Source organism: Caretta caretta, chromosome 2, assembly GCF_965140235.1.
Source record: "Caretta caretta isolate rCarCar2 chromosome 2, rCarCar1.hap1, whole genome shotgun sequence".
NCBI lineage: Eukaryota > Metazoa > Chordata > Testudines > Cheloniidae > Caretta > Caretta caretta.
In genome coordinates, this window is record NC_134207.1 from 35893739 (window position 1) to 35916442 (window position 22704).

Sequence of the window (22704 nt, forward strand, 5' to 3'; positions counted from 1 at the left end):
GGCTCAGAGTCAGAAGTAGGCTCCTGTGTCCCTCATTCTTGGATAGTAGGAATCATTCACTTTTATTGAGGACTACATTTATGGTATGAATCAGAGGGTTCACACTGGTCCAGAGACTCAGACTAATGAGCTGGTAGGAGTTGGGGCCCTGTGGCCTACCAATGACATTTTTGGAACTGCTGGGGGTTTCCTCCCACCTTAGGTCCTCATTGGTTCCTCCTCCCTTCAGATCCCCAAGCAGACATCACCATAGCTCTTGAGAAGAGACTCAAAAAGTTGCTCCCATTACTGATTTCGATAGTGAGCAAGGCCAAACTTGATTGCCAAAGCCTCCTGTGAAAGGAGTTCAAGAGGAGACTCCTCAACTACCTGTGGAAGCCTCCACCTCATCACCATATGAGGCGTTGATATCTGGGGTGTCCTCTCCTATGCAAGATGACTACAGGACATACCAGGACCTGTTAAAGAGGGTGGCTTCCTCTTTGGACCGTCAAGTGAACTTAGTACAAGATTCCTCCCATAGATAGATGGACAAACTGGCATAGGCCGTACCTTTTCATGTGGTTCTGCCTGTAAATAAGGCCATACTGAAGCCCACAAATATACTATGGCGGACCCTTCATCTCTGCCACCAATGGAACCAAACGGAGGTACCACATTCCTTCTCATGTCATGAGCAATTTTATACTCTTCCTCCCCTGGCTCGTTGGTTTTGTTGACAGTGAGCAAGAGCGAATGCTTGGGTCAGCCCGCATCAACCCCAAATCAAGAGAAGCAAAAAGTCTTGACCTTTTCAGTAGAAATGTTTAGTCTACTGCTGGTCTGCATTTTCATATCTTGAACCAGCAAGCATTTTGCTGTCAAAATACGATTTCTCCCTGTGGAATAATGTCTATAATGTCATGGACAAACTGCCAGAGGAGGTGAGGCAGAAGTTTCAGGCTCTTTTGGAGGAAGGTAAGCTGGCTGCTAGAATCTCTCTCCAAGCAGTATTGGATAGGGTGAATTCAGCAGCCAGAGCCATGGGTTTTGCCATTACGATGCATTGATGTTCGTGGTTTCAGTAATTGGGTCTGCTGCTTGAGCTCCAACAAACTGTTAAGGATCTTTTGACAGTCTGTCCCTCTTTTCTCAATAAACTGACTAGAAGTTTCTAATTCATTAATACTCTGGGGCTACATTGATGTTAAAAGGGATTTGTACTCCTCTCCCTAAAAATATACCATTGCACCCTCAGACATATCAGTGGTATCACTCCTTTACACCCAGGCAGCCTGATCAGTCTATGAGAAAGGTGAAGGCTCATAGGAGGAGACCTACGCCTTCTCAATTTTCATCTATCAGTGTTTCTAGGCAGACCAGAAATGCCAGTTGGTTTTACTGCCATGTCGAGGGCTGTTTTACCAGTATGCACATTTTTTCCAACAGTTCATTCCACTGGTATGCTTGGGGCCATATTTCCACCGATTGGTGGAATCTAAGCAGATTGGAACTGGAATGCACCCTTCAGTTTATTTCAGTTCCTTCCTTCTGCCTATCCAGGGACCACTCTCACAAGGCTGTCCTCCTCCTGGAGGTCCAGTCTCTTCTACATTTGGGAGCTATAGAGGAGGATTTCTCCACTGAGAAAAAGGGTTTTATCCACATTACTTCCTGATTCCAAAGGCAAAGGGAGATCTCAGACCCATTCTAGACTTGTGAGATCTGAACAAATACATAAAGAGAACATTTTGAATGGTATCCATTATCCCCTGCCGGGATCCAGATTACTGGTATGCGTCTCTCAATTTGAGAAGTGCATATTTCTATGTGGCAATCTATCAAATCCATAGGAGATTCTTCAAGTTGATGGTTAATCAATCCCACTATCAGTTTACAGTCCTGCCATTTGGCCTGTCTGTAACCTCGGAGGTATTACACAATGCATGGCAGAGGTGGCTGCATTCCTAAGGAAAACAGGAATACAAGTCTTTCCATACCTTGACAACTGGTTGGTGAGAGGTTGGTCCAGGTGCCAGGCAAAATTCAGTGTGGCCTAGAAATCAGTCCATCTTCATACAATTGGGATTGCTGATCAATGGGAAAAGTCAGTGTTCTCGCTTGTTCAGAAAATAATTTATAGGAACGGTCCTGGTTTCTATGGTGGCCAGCGCTTTCCTTTCCATAGACCAGATTCCAGGCTGTTGGCCATCTCACCTAAGGGCCCATCCAACCACATCTGTAAAGAACTGAGAGACTTTGGGGGCACATGGCCTCATGTGCATATGTGGTTCAGCATGCCAGGCTTAGTCTCAGGAAGTTGCAGAGTTCATTAAACTCAGTGTATTTATTCCTAGATTTGCCACCCAGTGGACATATTGATTCCAGTGATCACAGGAATCTTAGCCTCTTTGAACTGGTGGATGGACCAACTAACGTATGTGTGAGAATTCCCTTCGTTCCCCACAATTCTTATAGTCTCTGGTTACAGACACTTCTGTCCTTGGTTCATTAGCCCACCTGGAGAATCTGCAGACTCAAGGTGTCTGGACTGGCCAAGATTTAGCTCTCCCAATAAATGTGAAAGAGTTCAGAGCCATTCATCTAGCTTGTTATGCTTTCCTCCCCCATGTCAAGGGAGGGAATTTACTACTTCCGACGGACAACATGGCAGCAACAGACAGGGAGGGGCCAGATCAGGTCTTCTGTGCCAAGAGATGATGCTGCTTTGGGAATTTTGCAACCCCAACTTGACTCATCTCAGCCTCCCATCTGCTGAGGGTGCAGAATAGTCTGGCAAACTACTTGAGCAGATTTTTCATCAGTCATTATGAGTAATCTCTCCAGCCAGATATATTGAGACTCATTTTTTAAGCCTGGTGCTGGTGGGGAGTTCCCCATCCATACACAGAACTGTTTACTTGTCACTACAGAAGGTGTCAGCAATTTTGTTCAAGAGCAGGTCACGGACTAGGGTCTTAATGGATGCTTTCCTGTTACCCTGAAGAGACAAACTCATGTATGCTTACCCTCTGGTTCCACTCATTCCCAGATTGGTGTTAAAATTCAAGCAGCATCACGCTTGCATGATCCTCCTAGCACCAGCATGACCTTGTCAGCACTGGTTTTCCACTCTGCTGAGCCTCTCAACTAGATATCTATTCACATTACCACCAGAACCAGTCCTGATTTCAGAGGACCGTGGTCACCTTCTTCCTCTCAACCCAGTTGCTCTTCATCTTCCAGGCTGGATGCTCCATGGTTAATGTCTCAGGAGGTGGTCTGTTCAGAGGATATGCAAAACATCCTCATGAATAGCAGAAAACCTTCTACTAGATGCACTTATCTGTTGAAATGGAAACAATTCTCTTTATGAACTCAGCAAAAAGGTGTTTCTCCTCTTAGTCCAGAACATGCTGTATAGGAGCTATTTGTTGTAGCCAAAAGAACATGGTCTTTCTGTTAGTTCCATCAGGGTTCACCTAGCAGCTGTGTCCACTTTTCACCCTCTGATTGATAATCACTCACTTTTCTCCAATCCCATGTCATTCAGGTTCTTGAAAGGTCTGAGCCGATTATATATGGGACTTAAACCTGGCCTTAACAAAGCTAATTGGCTAATATGAACCACTGGCTTCTTGCTTCATCTTTCAATGAAGGTAGCTCTTCTGGTGGCAATTACCTCTGCAAAGATAATAGGAGAATTGAGATCCCTGGTATCTGACACCACCACCACCACCACCACCCCTGACCCCCCTCACTGTATGCAGTCATTTACAAGGACAAGATATACTTATGCTCTCGTCCAAAATTTCTCAAAGTAGTTTCTTTTTTCCATATCAATCAGGCAATATACTTACCAGCTTTCTTTCCTAAACCTCATGCTCAGACTGTGTTTATTATATTAACATAAACACCCATATTTTTTTCCTAAACCTCAGCCTTGTATAAAGAAATATTTATCATTTCTATCCCTTGCAGCATTTCTCCTCCTAAAGTATTTCAGAATGATTTACAGACAATAAGCCAAATCTAGCAGTTGTTACTCAGATTTTACTGTGGAAAATTCCTGTTGGCTTCTTTGGGAGTTCTTCCTGAGGACAGAATTTCATTACTGGGTTCTGGTGGTGTTTGTTTTCATTAGGTCCTACAGTGTGTTAAAAGGTAAATGATGTCTTATGCTGTGAAGAGCTTACAAACTGCAGCTCTGATTTAGCAAGCTACTTAGGCACTTGCTAAACCTTAAGTATGTGCTTAAGTATATTGTTAAATTTGAGGCTTCCGGGTTTGTTGTGCTAATTAACGGAACAGGTGTAAGGCCCTGATCCTGCAAACACTTAGGGTATATCTACATTGCAGCTTGGGAACAAGTCCTCCAGCTGTGTTGAAAGACTCATGCTAGCTTTTCTGGAGGTAGTGTACAGAAAATAATAGTGAGAAGTACTGAGTAAGGTCATGCATTTAGGGATTAATAACAAGAATTTTAGTTATAAGCTAGGGACGCATCAATTAGAAGTAACGGAGGAGGAGAAGGACCTTGAAGTATTGGTTGATCATAGGATGACTATGAGCCGCCATTGTGATATGGCCGTGAAAAAAGCTAATGCGGTCTTGGGATGCATCAGGAGAGGTATTTCCAGTAGGGATAAGGAGGTTTTAGTACTGTTATACAAGGCACTGGTGAGACCTCACCTGGAATACTGAGTGCAGTTCTGGTCTCCCATGTTTAAGAAGGATGAATTCAAACTGGAACAGGTACAGAGAAGGGCTACTAGGATGATCTGAGGAATGGAAAACTTGTCTTATGAAAGGAGACTCAAGGAGCTTGGCTTCTTTAGCCTAACCAAAAGAAGGTTGAGAGGAGATATGATTGCTCTCTATAAATATATCAGAGGGATAAATACCGGAGAGGGAGAGGAATTATTTAAGCTCAGTACCAATGTGGACACAAGAACAAATGGATATAAACTGGCCACCAGGAAGTTTAGACTTGAAATTAGACGGAGGTTTCTAACCATCAGAGGAGTGAAGTTTGGAATAGTCTTCCAAGGGAAGCAGTGGGGGCAAAAGATCTATGTGGCTCTAAGATTAAGCTCAATAAGTTTATGGAGGAGATGGTATGATGGGATAACATAGTTTTGGTAGTTAAATATTCATGGTAAATAGGCCCAATGGCCTGTGATGGGATATTAGAGGGGGTGGGATCTGAGTTACACAGGAAAGAATTTTCTGTAGTATCTGGCTGGTGAATCTTGCCCATATGCTCAGGGTTTAGCTGATCGCCATATTTGGGGTCGGGAAGGAATTTTCCTCCAGGGCAGATTGGAAGAGGCCCTGGAGGTTTTTCACCTTCCTCTATAGCATGGGGCACGGGTCACTTGCTGGAGGATTCTCTGCTCCTTGAAGTCTTTAAACCATGATTTGAGGACTTCAATAGCTCAGACATAGGTGAGAGGTTTTTTCGCAAGAAGAGACTCCATATGCTGGATGTCAAGAGAGCATTAGCTTTTTACTTGGACTAGACTAAGCCATTTAGGTCATCCTCATAACTGTTTATCGCAGTCGTGGACAGGATAAAGGGTCTTCCAGTGTCACCTTAAAGAATCTTGTCATGGAGTTCCGCCTACATGTATTTGTGCTACAACATAGCCAACATGATTCCATCAAGCGGACTCAATAACATCACAAGCAGCATCTACAGCTTTTTTAGCTCAAGTACCTATGGGGGATATTTGTAGATCTGCAACTTGGCCATCAGTACATAATTTTGCATCTCATCATACCATCTTTCAACAGAATAGAGATCATCCTAGATTTGGCCATGTAGTCCTTTGATCGTTATTCAGGTAGACTCCAATTCTACTTCCTAATTGAACTACTTATAGGTCACCTGAAGTTAAATTGGCATGTGCAATCACTCAAAGAATTAAAAAGTTACTGATCTGTTCTGTAACTGTTATTCTTCTATGTGTGCTGTACATGCCCCTTTATGACCCACTTTCCTTCCCCTTTATATTAGTTCGTTCAGCAGCACAAGGCATCAGAGGACATATGCAATGCCCCAACAGGTACTGCTAAGGGAAAAAATCTCCGAAGCTGGTGCACTGGGAATTCTCACCCCAGAAGTGGAATGAACATGTGCAACACATCTCGAAGAACAACAGTTACAGAATAGGTTACTAATAATTTTTTTCTGCTCAGTCAATAGTTTCTGATCAAATAATTAAGTAGTGTTAACAATCCTTTTTCTCTCTCCAATAACCCTATTTTTCCATGACCGGTCTCACTCTCCTCCTTTCCTGGTCCGACCTCTAGTTTTTTCTAGTATGTCCTTTCTAGATCTCAGCATTACCCATTTGCATATTCTGTACAGTAATCTTGTAACTTTACTGGTACAGGGTTATTCCTAAGTCACCTACTTTTGTCTCTAGTGCTTAGGCCTCGTATGGGTAAGCTGAAATATTACAGCCCTCAGCCTGTATACCTTGCTTTATACCATTACTTTGCTTATATAGCTAACACATTTAGTATAATCAATATGTGATTAATCACAACAATAAATCCTCTATTAAATGATTAAGTGAAATAATTGTCTACAAGTCTCCCCCCCCACCCCCCGTGATAGGGTGAATATTATGGAAAAACAACCCCATCTCTCTCACATGTTAATACACAGCACACACTATAATTCAATACAAACATAACATAAAAAACTTACATGTTACACATAAGTATCCTTTGCTTATTAGGGACCGGCTGTTTCTTTGTACCGAAGCTTGGGTGGTTGACATACTGTTTCTATGGGCTGTTAATGACATACAAAGCATATGGAGGTTCTGGTACTTGATGCAAGTTTATGCTATGCATTTCTTCATAAATGCTCCTCTCTTCAGCGGCTATGGATGCTGCCAGTGAACTAACTGTGGCTAGAAGGGGAATGGAAATAGGGTGTACTGAACACAGCTGGTTCCTAGGCATTTCTTGACTTAATGTCCTAATCTTTCCTCTCATGTAACATAAGGCACAAATAACTCTCCTAGTGAGGATACTGTGGACAACAATCCACTCCTTCCAATCAATTTCCCTCCCTACAAGGGTGGTCAATACTTCATCTGTTCCATCAAATAACTTATTCAGTGTTTATTCTGTTTGATCCATGGTATTACTAATTTCAATTAAATATGAATTTTTCCTTTCTGTTTAAACTAAATCTAATGGTGATGAATCTGCAAGAAGGATTGGGGTACTTTTCTGTGTAGATCTTGAGAATCTGAATTAGTAATAAGTCTTGTTTTCAAATCCAGGTATAGGAGAGATTGTCATATGTCCAATAATCATATGTAGTTTGGGCTTAAAACAAAAGTTTGGAGTTGTGACCACACACCTAATTTGAGTATAATAAAAATCTTTGTGATTAGTTCTTACACAATATTGTGCCTCTCCATTGTAGATCACGAGCTCTGTGGGAGATTTCAATTTGGTTAGTTGCACTGGACATAATACCGATGTTGTGTTGACTTTCACTAGGTTCCGTGGGTACCCTTCGACCTGGCCACATAGTAGGGTTGTTTCTTCAAACACAGTACACCTATGATCCACTGATACCCTCTCTGAGAACAGGCAATTTGTGTGACTTTCCATGTTTGGGTGTCTTGATACACCACCAGAAGAGGTACTTTAAGTCATTCCTTATAAATGTCTTCTAGGTGACCTATGGAATGGATAGCAGCAGTTTGATCAAATACATGCTTATCTGGGTCAAACATGGGTAATGACAGTGCAAATGAAACATATAAGGATTTTGAGATGCCACATGTTTTACGTAAATAACGTCATGATTAGGAGGTAGTGTCACAGATCCTAGGTTTCTAATTTCACCAAACACTTTTGACACTTAGTCTGACATTTGGATCTATCTCCTGCATGTCTTTAAATTCAGTTTGGACAGTATAAATTTAAAATGTCTATCCTTAATCAACTGTGGAACCTTTCCTAATTCTAAGAATTGTGTTGCTAGTAGCATTTACCACAAATTCATCATATTCCAAACAATTTCCTTTCTGTTATATTGATTTCTTCCCTGATCAGTATTGTCCTATTAACTTCACTGATTTGGACACATATGGAGCATGAATGTAGAAGACATAATGAAGATAGCATGGCAGGAGAGGGTGGTTGGAAAGAGAGACCCTGAGTAAAGCAGAGGAAGCAATGGATTGCTGGCATCAAAAAAGATGGTAAGTGGGTGGACCTTAGTGTTGATTTTGGGCAGATTAAGATGGCAGATGCTTGACCAAACTCCAGATGATGAGATAGGAGGAAGGAGTAGTGAGGATAGTGCCACCTAGGAGTCCCTGTTATGGACCAGGATCCTATTGTGTCTAGGTACTGTAAAAACACAGGGAAAAAAGACTGTTCCTGCCCCTGAAGAGCTTACAGTCTAAATATAAACCAAGAGGTAACAGGTGGATGCAGACAGATGGAGTACAAGGAAACAGACTGTACTGGTAAGCATTTGAGGCAGAGGTCTCAGCCCAACCATTGTCAAGTTTTTTTTTGTAGGCCTCACAGCAAAGTAGAGTTTTGGAGGAGGAATTTGTTTTGTGGATGTTGTCGAGAACTTCTTGCAAGTGTGAGGAGCTGCATGGGAGAAAGCACAAAGATGCTTGCTTGAGAATTGAACAAATGGGCTATGGAGTCCGACAGGCTGATCGGAGGCAGGGGTCAACTTTTCAATACTGTGACTGAGAGAATAGATAGAATGGGGATAGGGCCTTGAAAGTGAACATGAGTAGTTTACGTTTGAAATGATAGAAAGGAGGGAGTCAGTGAAGGGATGCAAAGAGAGGGGGTGATGTGGTCAAAGTGATGGGCTAGGAAAGATATCTTTGCAGCAGCATTCTGAATGGCTATCAGTGGAGCAAGATTACATTTGTCAAGGCCAGCGAGAAAGATGTTGCAGTAGCCAACATGTGAGATTGAGAACCTGGACAAGAATTCTAGCTGTGTTGATGGATAGGAAAGGTTGTCTTAGAGCTGTTGTGCAGAAAAAGTCTGCAATATTTAGACATAGCCTGGCTGTGAAGACCTAGAGAAGTCTGAATTGAAGATAACACCCAGATTACAGGCCTGAGTGGCAGTAATCAAGAAAGCAGGTAGTGGGAAAGGCTTGTGGGGAAGAATAAGAGCTCTGTTTTTAGCCAGGTTGAGCCTGAGTTGATGGCTAGATGTCCACAAGGAGATGTCAAACAGGCTGAGATTTTAGTTTGCACAGAAAGAGACAGGTCTGGAGAAAAGAGGTAGAGATCTGAGTGTCAGCAGGATAGAGATAGTAATAGAATTGGTTTGTGGATGAGATTACCGAGAGGTAGTACAGAGGAAGAAAAGAAAGGGACCACAGACAGAGCCCCGTGAAGGGCCCCCCCCCCAGTAGGTTGGATGGGGGTGGGAATGAGGCAGATCCTCCAAACTACATGTTGAATGAGTGATTAGAGTGGTAGAAGAAGAATAAGGAGAGGACCGAGTCACAGAAACCAAAGGAGGACAAGGTTTCAAGAAGCACAGTCAACTGTATCAAAGACAGCAGACAAGTCAAAGGTTGAGGATTCTGGAATTTGAATAAGAAATAATTGGAGATTTTGAGAGTGGTTTCTGTTGAGCGCAAAGGGCAGAAGCTGAATTAGAAAGTGTCCTGGGTGGAACTGGAGGAGAGGAATAGCAATTGTAAATAGCAAAAGTGATCTAAAGATTAAAGGGAGAAGGACAAGTGGGGTCAAGGATGGGGCGAGACTAAAACATGTTTGTATTATGAGGAGAAAGAACTTAAGGAGTACAAAAGGTTGAGAAGAGTTAGGGGATGAGGTGGGCACAAGGGAGAAGGTATGGGGGAGGGGTCACTGAGGCAAATGGAGGAATAAGAGGAGGAGGAGCAGACAAACCTCTGTATCTGAGACCAAGGAGAAGTAGGAGAGAGTCATAGGAAGAGAAGGGACAGTGAGCCACAGGGAGAAGGAAGATCATGTTGTATTTTGTCAATGTTGTCTTGGAAGAAATCTGCAAGATCCTGTGCCAAGACAGAAATAGAGGTAGGAGGAAGGGTAAGAACTATATCTCTAATTTGGCATCCAGATGAAGAGGCAAACCATTGTATTTTGAATGAACTGATGTTTGCGAAGCTGTGATTTAGAGAAGCTGTAAAGAAGGAAATGACTAAAATTTAGATGAGAAGATGAATACACAAATAGGATTCTGCAAACAAGTTGTCCTTCTGAGATGGACAGTGTTCAGGCAATAATAGGCATTTATTCTGAAAGCCAAAACAATTCAAGATGCTGGGATTCCTCAGTGTGTGGGTAAATATGAGCTGAGTATAGGAGGGCAGGAGGAGGTGTGGAAGGAGTCTCATTTGGGGGCTCTTATTGGCAATTAATAATGTCTGTTTAGGCAACATTTAGAAGAATAATAGTTTACGATTGAGATTAAGACCCAAACACTAAGGATAAGTCTCTCCAGGGAAAGGATATAAATGTGGATGTTGTCTGCGGAAAGTCAGAACTTTAGATTCAGTTCAGGAATGCCCTAGTTTGACCTATGCTGTTATAGCTCCCCTGCAGGGCAACTCACAGGGAGAATCCCAAAAGTACTGGGGTGACTGCCCAAGACACAGAATGAAACAGGCATGTTCCTGGGGATGTGCTGTGCCCAACAGCAACAGAGGCACAAACGTAATCCTCAGCTGCTGGTTCTGGATGTAGAAGGTTTGCAGCCAGGATAATAAAGTAAAATTTTAAATGATTGAACGTATCCCTTTCTTTTGGCCTCTTGGGAAGGACCATGGACAGTAGCAGAAGCTGGATGCAAGTCTGGAGACAAGAAAATAAGAATGGCAATACTGGGTCAGACCAAAGATCCATCTAGCTCAGTATCTTGTCTTCTGACAGTGGCTAATGTCAGGTGCCTCAGAGGGAATGCACAGAACAGGTAATCATCAAGTGATCCATCCCCTGTCGCCCATTTCCAGCTTCTGGCAAATAGAGGCTGAGGACACCATCCCTGCCCATCCTGGCTAATAGCCATTGATGGACCTATCCTCCATGAACATATCTAGTTCTATTCAAGGAAATGGATGGGAGTCTAATACTACAGTGGTATAAACAATGGTGGGGAGGAAGAGGCAAATGTGCAACCCTAAGCAAATGGAATATCAGTTACTTTCTAATAGTATCTTCTCCAACATTGTCCTGTGGCAGGCTAGAGAAGGGATGGTGTCCCTAGCCTCTGTTTTGCCAGAAGCTGGGTATTGGTGGATCACTTGATTACCTGTTCTGTTCATTCCCTCTGGGGCACCTGGCATTGCCCACTGTCGGAAGAGAGGATACTGGGCTAGATGGACCTTTTGGTCTGACCCAGTATGGCCATTCTTCTATTCCTCCTGTAAATAGATGGATTTAGGGGAAAGGTCATGGTTTTGAGATCAAGCCCTCTATAAAGAGGGATGCTGGATGACCTTTGCTTAATTGACTGTTTAGTCCCATATTCTCTAGTTTCAAGCAAGACTGAGTTTAGTGACTATGCTTTCATGGTGATAATTTAGTGCATGAACCCCCTCACGTACACACATCCCATTTCCAGGAATACTCTGTGAAAATGTGTCCACTTTGACTGACTGTGCCCTTCAAGAAACAGCCTGCAGATCTGGTGAGTCTTGCTTTTCCATAACAGCTAGGAGCCCAGAATTTTGCCTCTTGAGTTAAACTGTTTTCTTGGTCTTGATGGGAGGAATTCCTTGCCACTAAAAAGTGGGTGACCAAAAGAGCATGTGTCTTCTCATTGTTTTTCATGCAGTGGATCCTATCAAGCTCTTGGTACCTTTCTTCCTTGCTTGTCGCAGCACTGGTACGCTCAATCTCCCACACTCCAAGCACTAGGAATAGGGTGTAGGATCAGCTGCTTTTCTACCAGCTCACTGCAAACTGAAGCACTCAATCCAATGAAAGGGAGGCAGAGTTTAGTCACTGCACCGAAGAACCAGGTTGTCCTACAGCAGCCCTGGTTATCTGTCTTTTCCCCAAGAGGCAGGTGAGTTGGGGATAGCAATGCTAGAGACTAAGGGTCAGAAAACCTACGATATAATGGAAAAGATTTGGCAAGTTTGCTTATCTTTTCTTCCATGTTATTGTAGCAAACCAATGGAGTGCCTTTTCAGGTTGGAAAGGGGTTGTGGAGGTCAGTTTTTAAACGTTTACTATACCTTGTGTGTGTGTTTATGTATGTATACTGGTTATATAATATAGACTGTGACAAAGTTCCTCCTCTACCTTGGTGGGTCTTGCGCTTATTGGCGGATTTGCTCTCCTTGGAGCTTCACGGCAGCCCTCAGTTTGGCCGTTTTCATGAACCCAGAGTCCAGGTCAACTCTTCCTGTGTCTGACCAGGAGTTGGGAGGTTTGGGGGAAACCTGGCCCCCCCTCTACTCTGGAGGTCCAGGGCCCTGTGGAATGCAGCTGTCTAGAGTGCCTCCTGGAACAGCTGGGCGACAGCTACAACTCCCTGGGCTACCTCCCATGGCCTCCTCCCAACACCTTCTTTATCCTCAACATCGGACCTTCCTCCTGGTGTCTGATAACGCTTGTACTCCTCAGTCCTCCAACAGTATGCATTCTCACTCTCAGCTCCTAGCGCCTCTTGCTCCCAGCTCCTTACACTCACACCACAAACTGAAGTGAGCTCCTTTTTAAACCCAGGTGCCCTGATTAGCCTGCCTTAATTGATTCTAGCAGCTTTTTGATTGGTTGCAGGTGTTCTAATCAGCCTGTCTGTCTTAATTGTCTCCAGAAGGTTCCTGATTGTTCTGGAACCTTCCCTGTTACCTTACCCAGGGAAAAGGGACCTACTTAACCTGGGGCTAAAATATCTGCCTTCTATTACTCTCCTGTAGCCATCCGGCCCAACCCTGTCACAAGACAGACACCAATATCTTGCCTCAACAACAGCCAGTACCAGATGTTTGAAAAGGTGTAAAAACGTCCATAATGGGCAATTATAAAAAGACCATAAAATTACACAGCTAATGAGCTGACATCCCTTAACTTTTTATCCTACTTCATTTAACTAGATATTGTTCATCCAATCTTTAAAAAAAAAATCCTAATAAGGTCTTTGCCAGAAGAGCATCCTGTGGTACTAGGTTCCAAAGGAGTATTGTGTAAAAATGCATCACTTTTAAATTTAGAAATATAGGAGTTGTCTTAGTGGATCAGGCAAGTTGTTGCATAATGAAGTCCAATCCCATTGAAATATATGGCCAAATTCCCATTGACTTAAACAGGAGCAGGACTGAGCCTGTAAGGAACAAGAAAAAAATTCCAGTGCAGATAGTCTCTGTGATTCTTACCCCCACCCCCACCCCGCAACCAATTGTGGCTTGTTCTCCAAGGAAGCACCCTTGAAATGGCTGCTACTGACTGCTCAGCAAACTTAGTTAAAAATCTGATTTAAAAAAAAAAGTTAAATTCTGTTCCCACTTTGTTTATCATCTCGCCAAACAAGTGAGAGAGTTTTCTTTTCCTGAGTAGTTTCAGAGATCAAAACGATGAAAGAAGAAATAATATTTTTTAAACTGCAAAAGAATAGTACTAGAACAGAGACTTCACTTTTGGCTGCTGATTCAAATAAAATAGTGCAGCACCTGTTCATGAGCACGAATATTTTTATAGTGCACATGCACTGAAGTAACGAGAAAATGTATTTAAAACTGAATGGTGAAGGCTAAAGAGAATTATACAGATGTCCTACATGGCTGTCATAGATTCGTAATTTAGTCAAAAGTTATTTTTCTCTGCAATGCTCTGTCACACTGCCTATGTACATATGTAATCACTTTCTGTGTACCTGGAGAAATACTATGCAAACATTTTATTTATGTCTGAGGACCAAATTCACAACAAATCTAGAAGATACATATAGCCTACAGCAGATGCTCAGAGGAAATGATCTTCTAGTGTATCTATTACTGATGAGACCAGTTCCTTTGGTTTGTGAAAAGTTTTTTCCCTTTTTTATGCTTGTTTTTTATCTTTCTAGTGTCCCAGTTGGATTGTATATCTTTTTGACTCTGCTTCTTGCTTCCCTTATTAGCCACATTAGTTCTGCCACTCCTAGGTTTTGTGTTTTTTTTAACTGGGATAAATTTTGACTGTAGATTTCCTGGATCAGATTCTGCTCTCGTTTATTCCAGTGCAGTTGATAATGACTAGCACAGTTATGATTAAGGGAGGAAGAGACTAAATTTGCAAGAATAGAAACCAGTACCTGACTTGCTATAACAAAGGTTTTTAATAGGTCTGCCAAGCAATTAAAAAAAATCACAATTGCCCAGTTAATTTTTTTAATAGTGATTAATGGCATGATTAATCACTCTGTTAATAATAGAATACCATTTATTTGAAAATGTAGAAACCATCCAAAATATTTAAATATATTGATTTAAATTACAACACAGAATACAAAATGTAGAATGCTCACTTTATATTTTTTATTACAAATATTTTCACTGTAAAAAAATTGTATTTCAATTCATCTAATAGAAGTATTGTAGCGTAATCTGTTTATTGTGAAAGTCAAACTTACAAATGTAGAATTATGTACAAAAAAATAACTGCTCTCAAAAACAAAATAATGTAAAATTTTAGTGCCAACAAGTCCACTCAGTCCTACTTCTTGTTCAGTCAGTCACTCAGACAAATAAGTTTGTTTACATTTGCAGGAGATAATGCGCCCACTTCTTGTTTACAGTGTCACCTGAAAGTGAGAACAGACATTCGTATAGCACTGTTGTAGCCGGCGTCGCAATATATTTATGTGCTCAATGTGGTAAAGATTCATATATCCCTTCATGCTTTGCCCACCATTCCAGTGAACTTGCTTCCATGTTGATGGGTTCTGCTCAATAACGATCCAAAGCAGTGCAGACCAATGCATGTTCATTTTCATCAGAGTCAGATCCCATCAACAAAAGGTTGATTTTCTTTTTTGACACAAAATAAAGACTTATACATTTAATGCTGATGATGTGCTTGGTACAAGCCATGCATGGTGACATTGTCTGCCTCGGGTTTGAAATCAAAGGCAGATACAGGTAAGACAGCACACTGGTAGATACAGAAGATAGGTTAACATAGAATGTAACTTTTTGTTTTTATTTTGTGTGATATAGAGCCTGATCCCAAACCCAGGACAATTAGTAGGTTCTTTCCACAATGCTTAAGATGCTTGTGTGTTTTTGAACGAGTTGTATGGTAAGAATAAGGGGAAAGTGATGCACTGGGAGGGTTTTCCATGAATAGGGGGCATTATGGAAATAGGCATAAAAATGGAAGTAGACAAAGGCGATTAATGCGGTAGTGGTGAGGCTGGCCATTAGCAGGTTGAAACGTGAGGTGAAGACTTAATATGACACTTCCCACCTGCCCTTAGCCTTAGACAGCTTTGTCTGTGCCTAGGTGAAGGATCCCGTGTTTCCTTGCAGCCCAAGCTACTTTGCCTTTCTGAATAAATAACCCCCTGCTGTTTTTTTCTGCCTGTAGATTTCTTTTCTCATAGATTTCACAATCTTTTATTTCACCTGTAGCTTGTATGCAAATAGGCGTACAGTACAACAAATGACCAGAGAAGGAGATAGCTATCTGTTACCTCCTGCCTGAAAGGAGCATTGCTGAGGCATGTCACCTCCTGGTGGCTTGCTTTGACGGCAAGACATTAAGAACATATATCTTTTAATATAGATATACAACTCCTTAATTATTATCCATATAGTGTCACAAAGTTCCTCCTCTGCCTTGGTGGGTCCTGCACTCACCCACTACCCACTGCATGGATTTGCTCACCTCAGAGGTTCACGGCAGCCCTCAGTTTGGCTGCTTCTGCTAGAGGCTCAAACCTACCGTTCACTCAGCTAACCTCATCACTGGCCAGCATGGGGGAAATGGAGAACAATCCCCACAGTCTCTGTCCCCCACCTAGTGGGTTGGGGACAGGCCAGATCCCTTTCCAAATTAGACCTTCCCTTCTGGTATTCTTCACAGACAAGGTCAACTCCTCCTGTATCCGATCAGGAGTTGGGAGGAACTGGGGCCCACCCTCTACACTGGGTTCCAGCCCAGGGCTCTGTAGATAGCAGCTGTCTACACTGCCGTCTGTATCAGCCGTGTGACAGCTACAACTCCCTGGGCTACTTCCCCATGGCTTTCGCCTAGCACCTTCTTTATCCTCACTGCAGGATCTTCCTCCTGAAGCCTGATCACACTTGTACTCTTCAGTCCTCCAGTAGCATGCCTTCTCACTCCCTGCTCCTTACGTGCCCCCACTAACTAATGGGAGGTCCTTTTTAAACCAGGTGTCCTGATTAGCCTGCCTGCCATAATTGATTCTAGTAAGTTCTTAATTGCCTCCAGGTTAGCTTGCCTGTCTTAATTGGTTCTAGCAGGTTCCTGATTGCTCTCGGGCAGCCCCTGCTCTGGTCACTCAGGGAACAAAACTATTCATCCAGTGGCCAGTATATTTGCCTTCTACCAGACTCCTGTACCCTTTCGTAGTGGACGAGCTCCGCCCGCCCACTTCCTGGATCCCAATAGACCAGACTCCTGTACCCCACTGGTCTGGGTCTGTCACAGTATATACATTGCAATGATTACGATGACCAGTGAGCTACCGGCTCCTGGAAAAACATTGCATGCCACCCTTCAATGAAATATTATTCAGATATACAATGCAGGAGATCCCTGTAAAGCCCTCTGCATCCTCTTCCAGTTGGCACCATGGGATTCCTACATCACACCTCCCTAGCCCTTATATTGATGCAGTGTGGTTAACCACTGACTAATCCCTGAGTGTCAGCGCAGAACCTTCTTCCCTGGAAAGTATAATATGCCTATCTGAAAGTTAGGCTGTGATGGAGCAAATCAGTTCTGAGAGCATATATCCCTTTCAGAGGAATTGAAATATCTTCCACCTTAGTACAGCCTCAAAGCCACCTTAAATTATGTTCACTAGATTTATTAAATCCTACAAAACTAAATTCTTGCAATCTCACACCTCATAGAATCCTAGAAGGTTAGGGTTGGAAGAGACCTCAAGAGGTCATCTAGTCCAACCCCCTGCTCAAAGCAGGACCAACACCAACTAAATCATCCCTGCCAGGGCTTTGTTAAGCTGGGCCTTAAAAACCTCTAAAGATGGAGACTCTAAAGATGGAGATTCCACCACCTCCTTAGGTAATGCATTCCTTAGACTACGTTGAATGTTGCATGAATATAAACCCATTCCTTAGACTACGTTGAATGTTATACAGCAACTGACACCTTGTTGGTAAGAAATAGATCTAGTTTGGGTTTGCCTTTGCTTTTGAGATCATGCAATTAAATTGGTCTCTAAAACACAGTCTCTCTGCCTATTAACATTTCTTGGTATTTGTCATGCAAGAGATGTCTAAGTATAGTTTCCTGAGAATACTTACTTTGTTCCTGACCAAAAAACCATGAGTCTGATTCAAGTTAGACTTTTAAATCTTTCTTTCCATCATGTCTACTTTATCAATATTTCTGTGGCTCCAGAAAAGTAAAAATGTTAGGGCACAAATTATTCTTACACAGTCTCTCAAATCACTGAATTATGGTGTAAGAGTGTAGTATGAGCAAACATTGCTTAACAACAAACTCTTTTACACAGTACAGGGTCAGGTACTGATTATATAATAAAGACAATTTTTAAATTGAGTGAAGGGAAGTTTGGAAAAACCGTTGAGGTAGGATTTTCAAAAGACATAGGAGAACAAGTCCCACTGGAAGGCAAGGGCGCTTAATAAAAATCCACCCTAGGAGAAAGACATCAGGAACAGGAGATGATGAATTTTCTTCCTGTAGGGTCCAGTGGGAGTAATTCAGGCCAATCCAACAAGGTGCTGTTGCACTATGACCATATTAAACATTTACTAAGTTTACGTAAATGTTGCTGATACAAGATTTTCTTGTTTGTCTATGTGAGCTAAATAAATGGACAGAGCTTCAATATCTGCCAGCAATATATTTCGCTCCAAGGGTAAAACTTTCAAAAGCACCTAATTGACTTAGGCACTTAGAAGTGTGCCTCATTGAAAGCCAGTGGGATTTAGATTCTTTTCTTCATCCTGCAGGCACCATGCTACAGTCCTCTATGTTTGAGGCAGTAGAGATCAGATCAAATCCCTTTCTACCTGACAGATTGTCTGGGCCTGGTGGAACTGGTCATGAAGGACTGACCACATCTGCAGTGCTCCTACGCTTTGTTGGGGTTCAGCTTATAGCTAGATCCTTATTATGTGGAGTTAGATATAAATGTGGGTTGTTGGTTCAAGGTGCATTATTCTATTTGTCAATCACCTCTGCACTTCTCAGTGGTTTAAGTTCTTAGCTAGTTACCTTGTCACACTAGGAAACATATTAGCAGGAGAGGGTAATTGTGTTATGTGTTAAAATTATCCCAGTGTTCTAACGTGTGCTTTATAAACAGCTATTTTACAAGGTCTTCATTGCTTCCTCACTGGCCAAGCTCCCTTTATTTTTCTTGTTGGACAGATATTTTACAAATAACACAGCCATTTTTCAGTCTTTAATGTCATTCCCCTTCTTCCTTTAGGACCTGATTCTGTGAGGTGTTAACCATCCTCCACTTCCAGCATGAGGTTGTAACTTTCTCCTTTCCTCCCTAGTGTTATGCCTTCCTAACACGCCTTTCCCATTTTGAATCCAGGAGAATGGAACTCCTTCCATTTAAGTGAAGTCCATCCATTGGAAGCAGCCATTTCAAAAGGGGAGAAGAGGAGGAGTCCTGACTGCCCTGCCCTCAGTAAAGGTCTCCCAGACATGGCAAGTACCTTGGGGGAAGAATGGCAAGGGGGCAGCATGGTACCGCTTTGCCACTACCTGATCTTATTGTGGGACAAGAAGGTTGGGTTTGGGGTGGGATGGGGTGGCAGGGAAGCAGGCCTCCTGCAGGCAAGATTGGGAGAGGGGCCCTCCACAATCCAGACAGCTCTGTGAGGGCTTTTCTCAGTTAAACAGAAGGACTTTGGATAGCTACTCCCCTTGCATAGGGGTGAAAGGGTTTTCCCAGAGCATAGGGATTTTTGAGTTTGAAGGCCTTCCCCCACATCCTCCAAGAAATGGGCTCTGTGGGAATGCCAGTCCCCCACGACCCTATAGGGAATGGATTCAGTGAGGTGGTCTCATTTTAAAGTGGAGCAGCCAGAACAAGTTAGGGTTGGAAGGGAGCCCTGTGCAGTGGTGAGGTGACCCTAATTGTTACTTTGCCTGGGGCCCAGGTTCGCCTTAATCCAGAAGCCTACTGTGTGGGTGGCAGTGAAGCCTGCACTGCTGTTGCTTACGTTGTCCCTGATCTGAGTGAAGCCAGACTCCAGAGCCACCACCCCAGCACTAAACACTAGCTTTTAAAGAGCTCAGCTCCCATTCAGACAGCAAAATAAAGTGGCCAGGTTTGCAAAATAGCTCAGCATGTTGTACACTGCTCACTTCTGAAAATCTGGCTATAAGCATCATAGAGGGAGCATCAAGGCTCAGCACTCCTGAAAATATGGCCCTTATTAGTTGCCTAAACAGGAGCTGAGCTATTCTGAAAATGTGGCCCCACAGTCACTATTTAAATATTTTAAAACAAATTGGCGAAACCCCTGCTTTCTCTGAGTGGTTCAGAGTAGTGATCAGCAGATGTTACATGCTAAACTGGGGGCAGTGGGAGGAGTTAGTGGTGCAGGAGGAGAGTCCTCTGATAGAGATATAAATACTAGTATGTCGCTTATGTTTGGGAGCCACATGTAAATAACTTGACATGCTGAGAGAAGCAGACTGGTGAGGGAGAGTGGGCAGCAAAGCATCTTTCAGGAGGAACTGCTGAGATCAGTTTTCGAGGAGGAACCAGGAGTCTGCCTGTTTCATTCCAAAGGAATGCATGCAGAGTGTGCTTGTTCTCCCAGTCTGTATTCCTACAGAAGAGAAGCCTGAGCCTGATGGTGCCACTGCTTCTCCTGCTGTTCTCAGAATTCAGGTTCCACTGCGGGGCACATTTGCAAGGAGCCTGCAGCAAAAGCCATGGCTCCCCTACAGCAGAGGATTTTGATCAAAGGGGGGAGAGTGGTGAATGATGACTACTCGCAGTTGGCTGATGTGTATGTGGAGGACGGAATAGTGCGGGCAGTGGGACCACACCTGCAGCCTGGGGCACCTGCTGGGCTCCTAGTTATAGACGCTTGCAACAGACTGGTGCTGCCTGGGGGGATTGATACCCACACACACATGCAGTTCCCCTTTATGGGCACCCAGTCCAAAGATGACTTCTACCAGGGAACAAAGGTAAATCAATCTGTCTTGTCTTTACCAGGAAGAAAATTCATTACCACCATCTCAACTCTTGCTCTAGGAGAGAAGTCATCTCCTGAACACCTTCTCTCCCTTTTTAGAGGGTCAGCACAGGAAGGAGGAGGGTTTTCTCTTCCATGTTTTACTACCTCTGTCTCTCTACCAAGGAAGGTCCAGTTTATATCTGCCAGTGATGTCCTCATTTTCCTGAGTTCTGTACTTGGGTTCTGTTTGCTTCACCTTTGCAAGCCAGGTAAATTACATGAGCAGCTCTAGTGTAGTGAGGTGTTTGTACGTTAGAATTTATTGAAATTAGTGAATCAATTTAATTCCTTATGCAACGTGCTGATATCGTGCCCTAGAGACTGAAGTTCTCTGTCCCCAGAGCAGCTACAGCACTGCAGCTGCTCAGCATTCCTCACTCTGCCCTTCCAGTAAATTTGGCCCATCACCAGCCTCCATGGGAGTCAAACTGATGTCCCAGAACTGAGTCTGTATACCATTACCAGTCCCCTGAACCATCCAGTCCTCTAAAGGCAGAATTGCTGTTTGTAGAAAAGAGAAGAATTGCGTACCCTCATAAGGAGGACTGGGTTAAATTAAGTCTAGATTAAATTCTTATTTCATGTACCTTACATTGTAAAATATATCCAATAAGTTAAATTAAACTTTAGTTCTGTTATGTAGTGATGTCATTCAATAACCCTACAATTATGATTTAAGGCATTTTAGTATCCGTGATCACAGATTAGATTTACCTGATTTTTAAACACAGATCAGATTTTCATTTCTCGCCCACCCTGTGTTTTCACCACAGATCAGAGTTAAAGTTGTTTGGGTATCTTAACAATGCATTTCCGTACTTTAACCTATTTGGGTTTCTTTTATGTTTAACCTTAACTCTGAATTTCAGAGTTTGTAATGTTTGTTTTTTAGGATAATTACAACGGTCTTGTAATGAGTGTTACCCTTAAGTTACCAGTATACACTGGACTTAATATTGAGAGTACAACATATTGTATAGGGATCCTTACACTGCATCTTTCATTATTAGTGTGCTTTTTCTTAACATGCACCAAGGCCATTTGCCATTGTTAAAATAGATGGATCTTAAATTTACTGCAAAGAGTTCGGTAAAGAATGATTTTTGTATCAAAGCAAAGCTATTTTCTAGCATAGTAAAATAACTTGTATGTCAAACGTGTCATGTTTCCTGTTTTAATGTAGATTTATAACAGTTTTAAAAGACACTAAAATATTTAATCTCTATATTCATGAATATTTATTAAGGTTGACAACTGAAAGAGCATTTTAAACTTAATCATGGGTGTTTTGCAAAATCCAAGCTCTGTGATGGGTAGCTGGTAGATATGAGAGAATAATTAGCAGTAAATCTATTATATGAATTTCATACCTTTTATATTTGTAAGCTGTCTATGAGCTGATTACATTTTTCTCAAAAACAGTCGTCATACAAATAATTTCCAAAAATAACTCTTGGTTTGTAAATTGTTCAATGAGCAGCTTTCTGTGTGTACTGGGTATTAGAAATTGAAAATTCAAGTAGTTAGTTTTCCTGGGACATATGAATCTCCTGGCATGTTTCTGTTTCCTGATTGGACAAGCAAAACTCTTCAAATCAGGTTTATGGACTAAATATTCATGTTAATATATACAACATTCGCTATCTGTGAATATTCTCCAAAACATAAGGCTTACTGTTACCACAGACATTTCTGCCCATAAACTTGTTCACTAGAATATACTCTGAATGGGTGAAATTCTAGATGTGAATAAAAATCTCAGGGTTGTGGTTCAGGCTTCATCTGTGGGAAACCTAGATGATGCTGGCTGGCAGAAGGAAACATTTTGAAGAGCTAGCAGAGACTATGACCTTGTTGCAGTTGAGGGCATCTGTCTTTTATTCATCAATGAGTCACCCAAACTTTGGTACCTGGTAGATTCAGCTCAACTTATGGATAACAACTAGAAGCAAAAACACCTTTACCAATCTGTGGATGGCTAAGTGATTATGCCTTTTCCTGTCAAATGAGGATCAGATTATGGGGATAATTCTTCTTCCCCTCCTGATGCTGCCCTTGAAGTTCAATGGTTATATTATGCCACTGTTCACTTGCTCATAAAGCATGCCATAGATTTCTAGGTTTTAAGTCCAGAAGGGACTATGAGCTGATCTAGTCTGAGCTCCTGAATAGCAGTGGCCATAGAACTTCATCCCATTATCCCTTTATTGAGCCCAACTGTCATAAATATAAAGGGAAAGGTAACCACCTTTCTGTATACAGTGCTATAAAATCCC

General features: G+C 42.3%; 1 protein-coding gene across 1 annotated transcript in view; it reads left to right on the forward strand.

The window, feature by feature from the left end:
• Positions 1-20002: 20002 nt before the first annotated feature.
• Positions 20003-22704, forward strand: part of DPYS (dihydropyrimidinase) — a 47124-nt gene continuing 44422 nt past the window's right edge. The window contains exon 1 of the mRNA XM_075124978.1: positions 20003-20378. Within this exon, the coding sequence (XP_074981079.1) occupies positions 20118-20378 (261 nt within the window). The 5' untranslated portion in view covers positions 20003-20117. The remainder of the gene's footprint in view (positions 20379-22704) is intronic.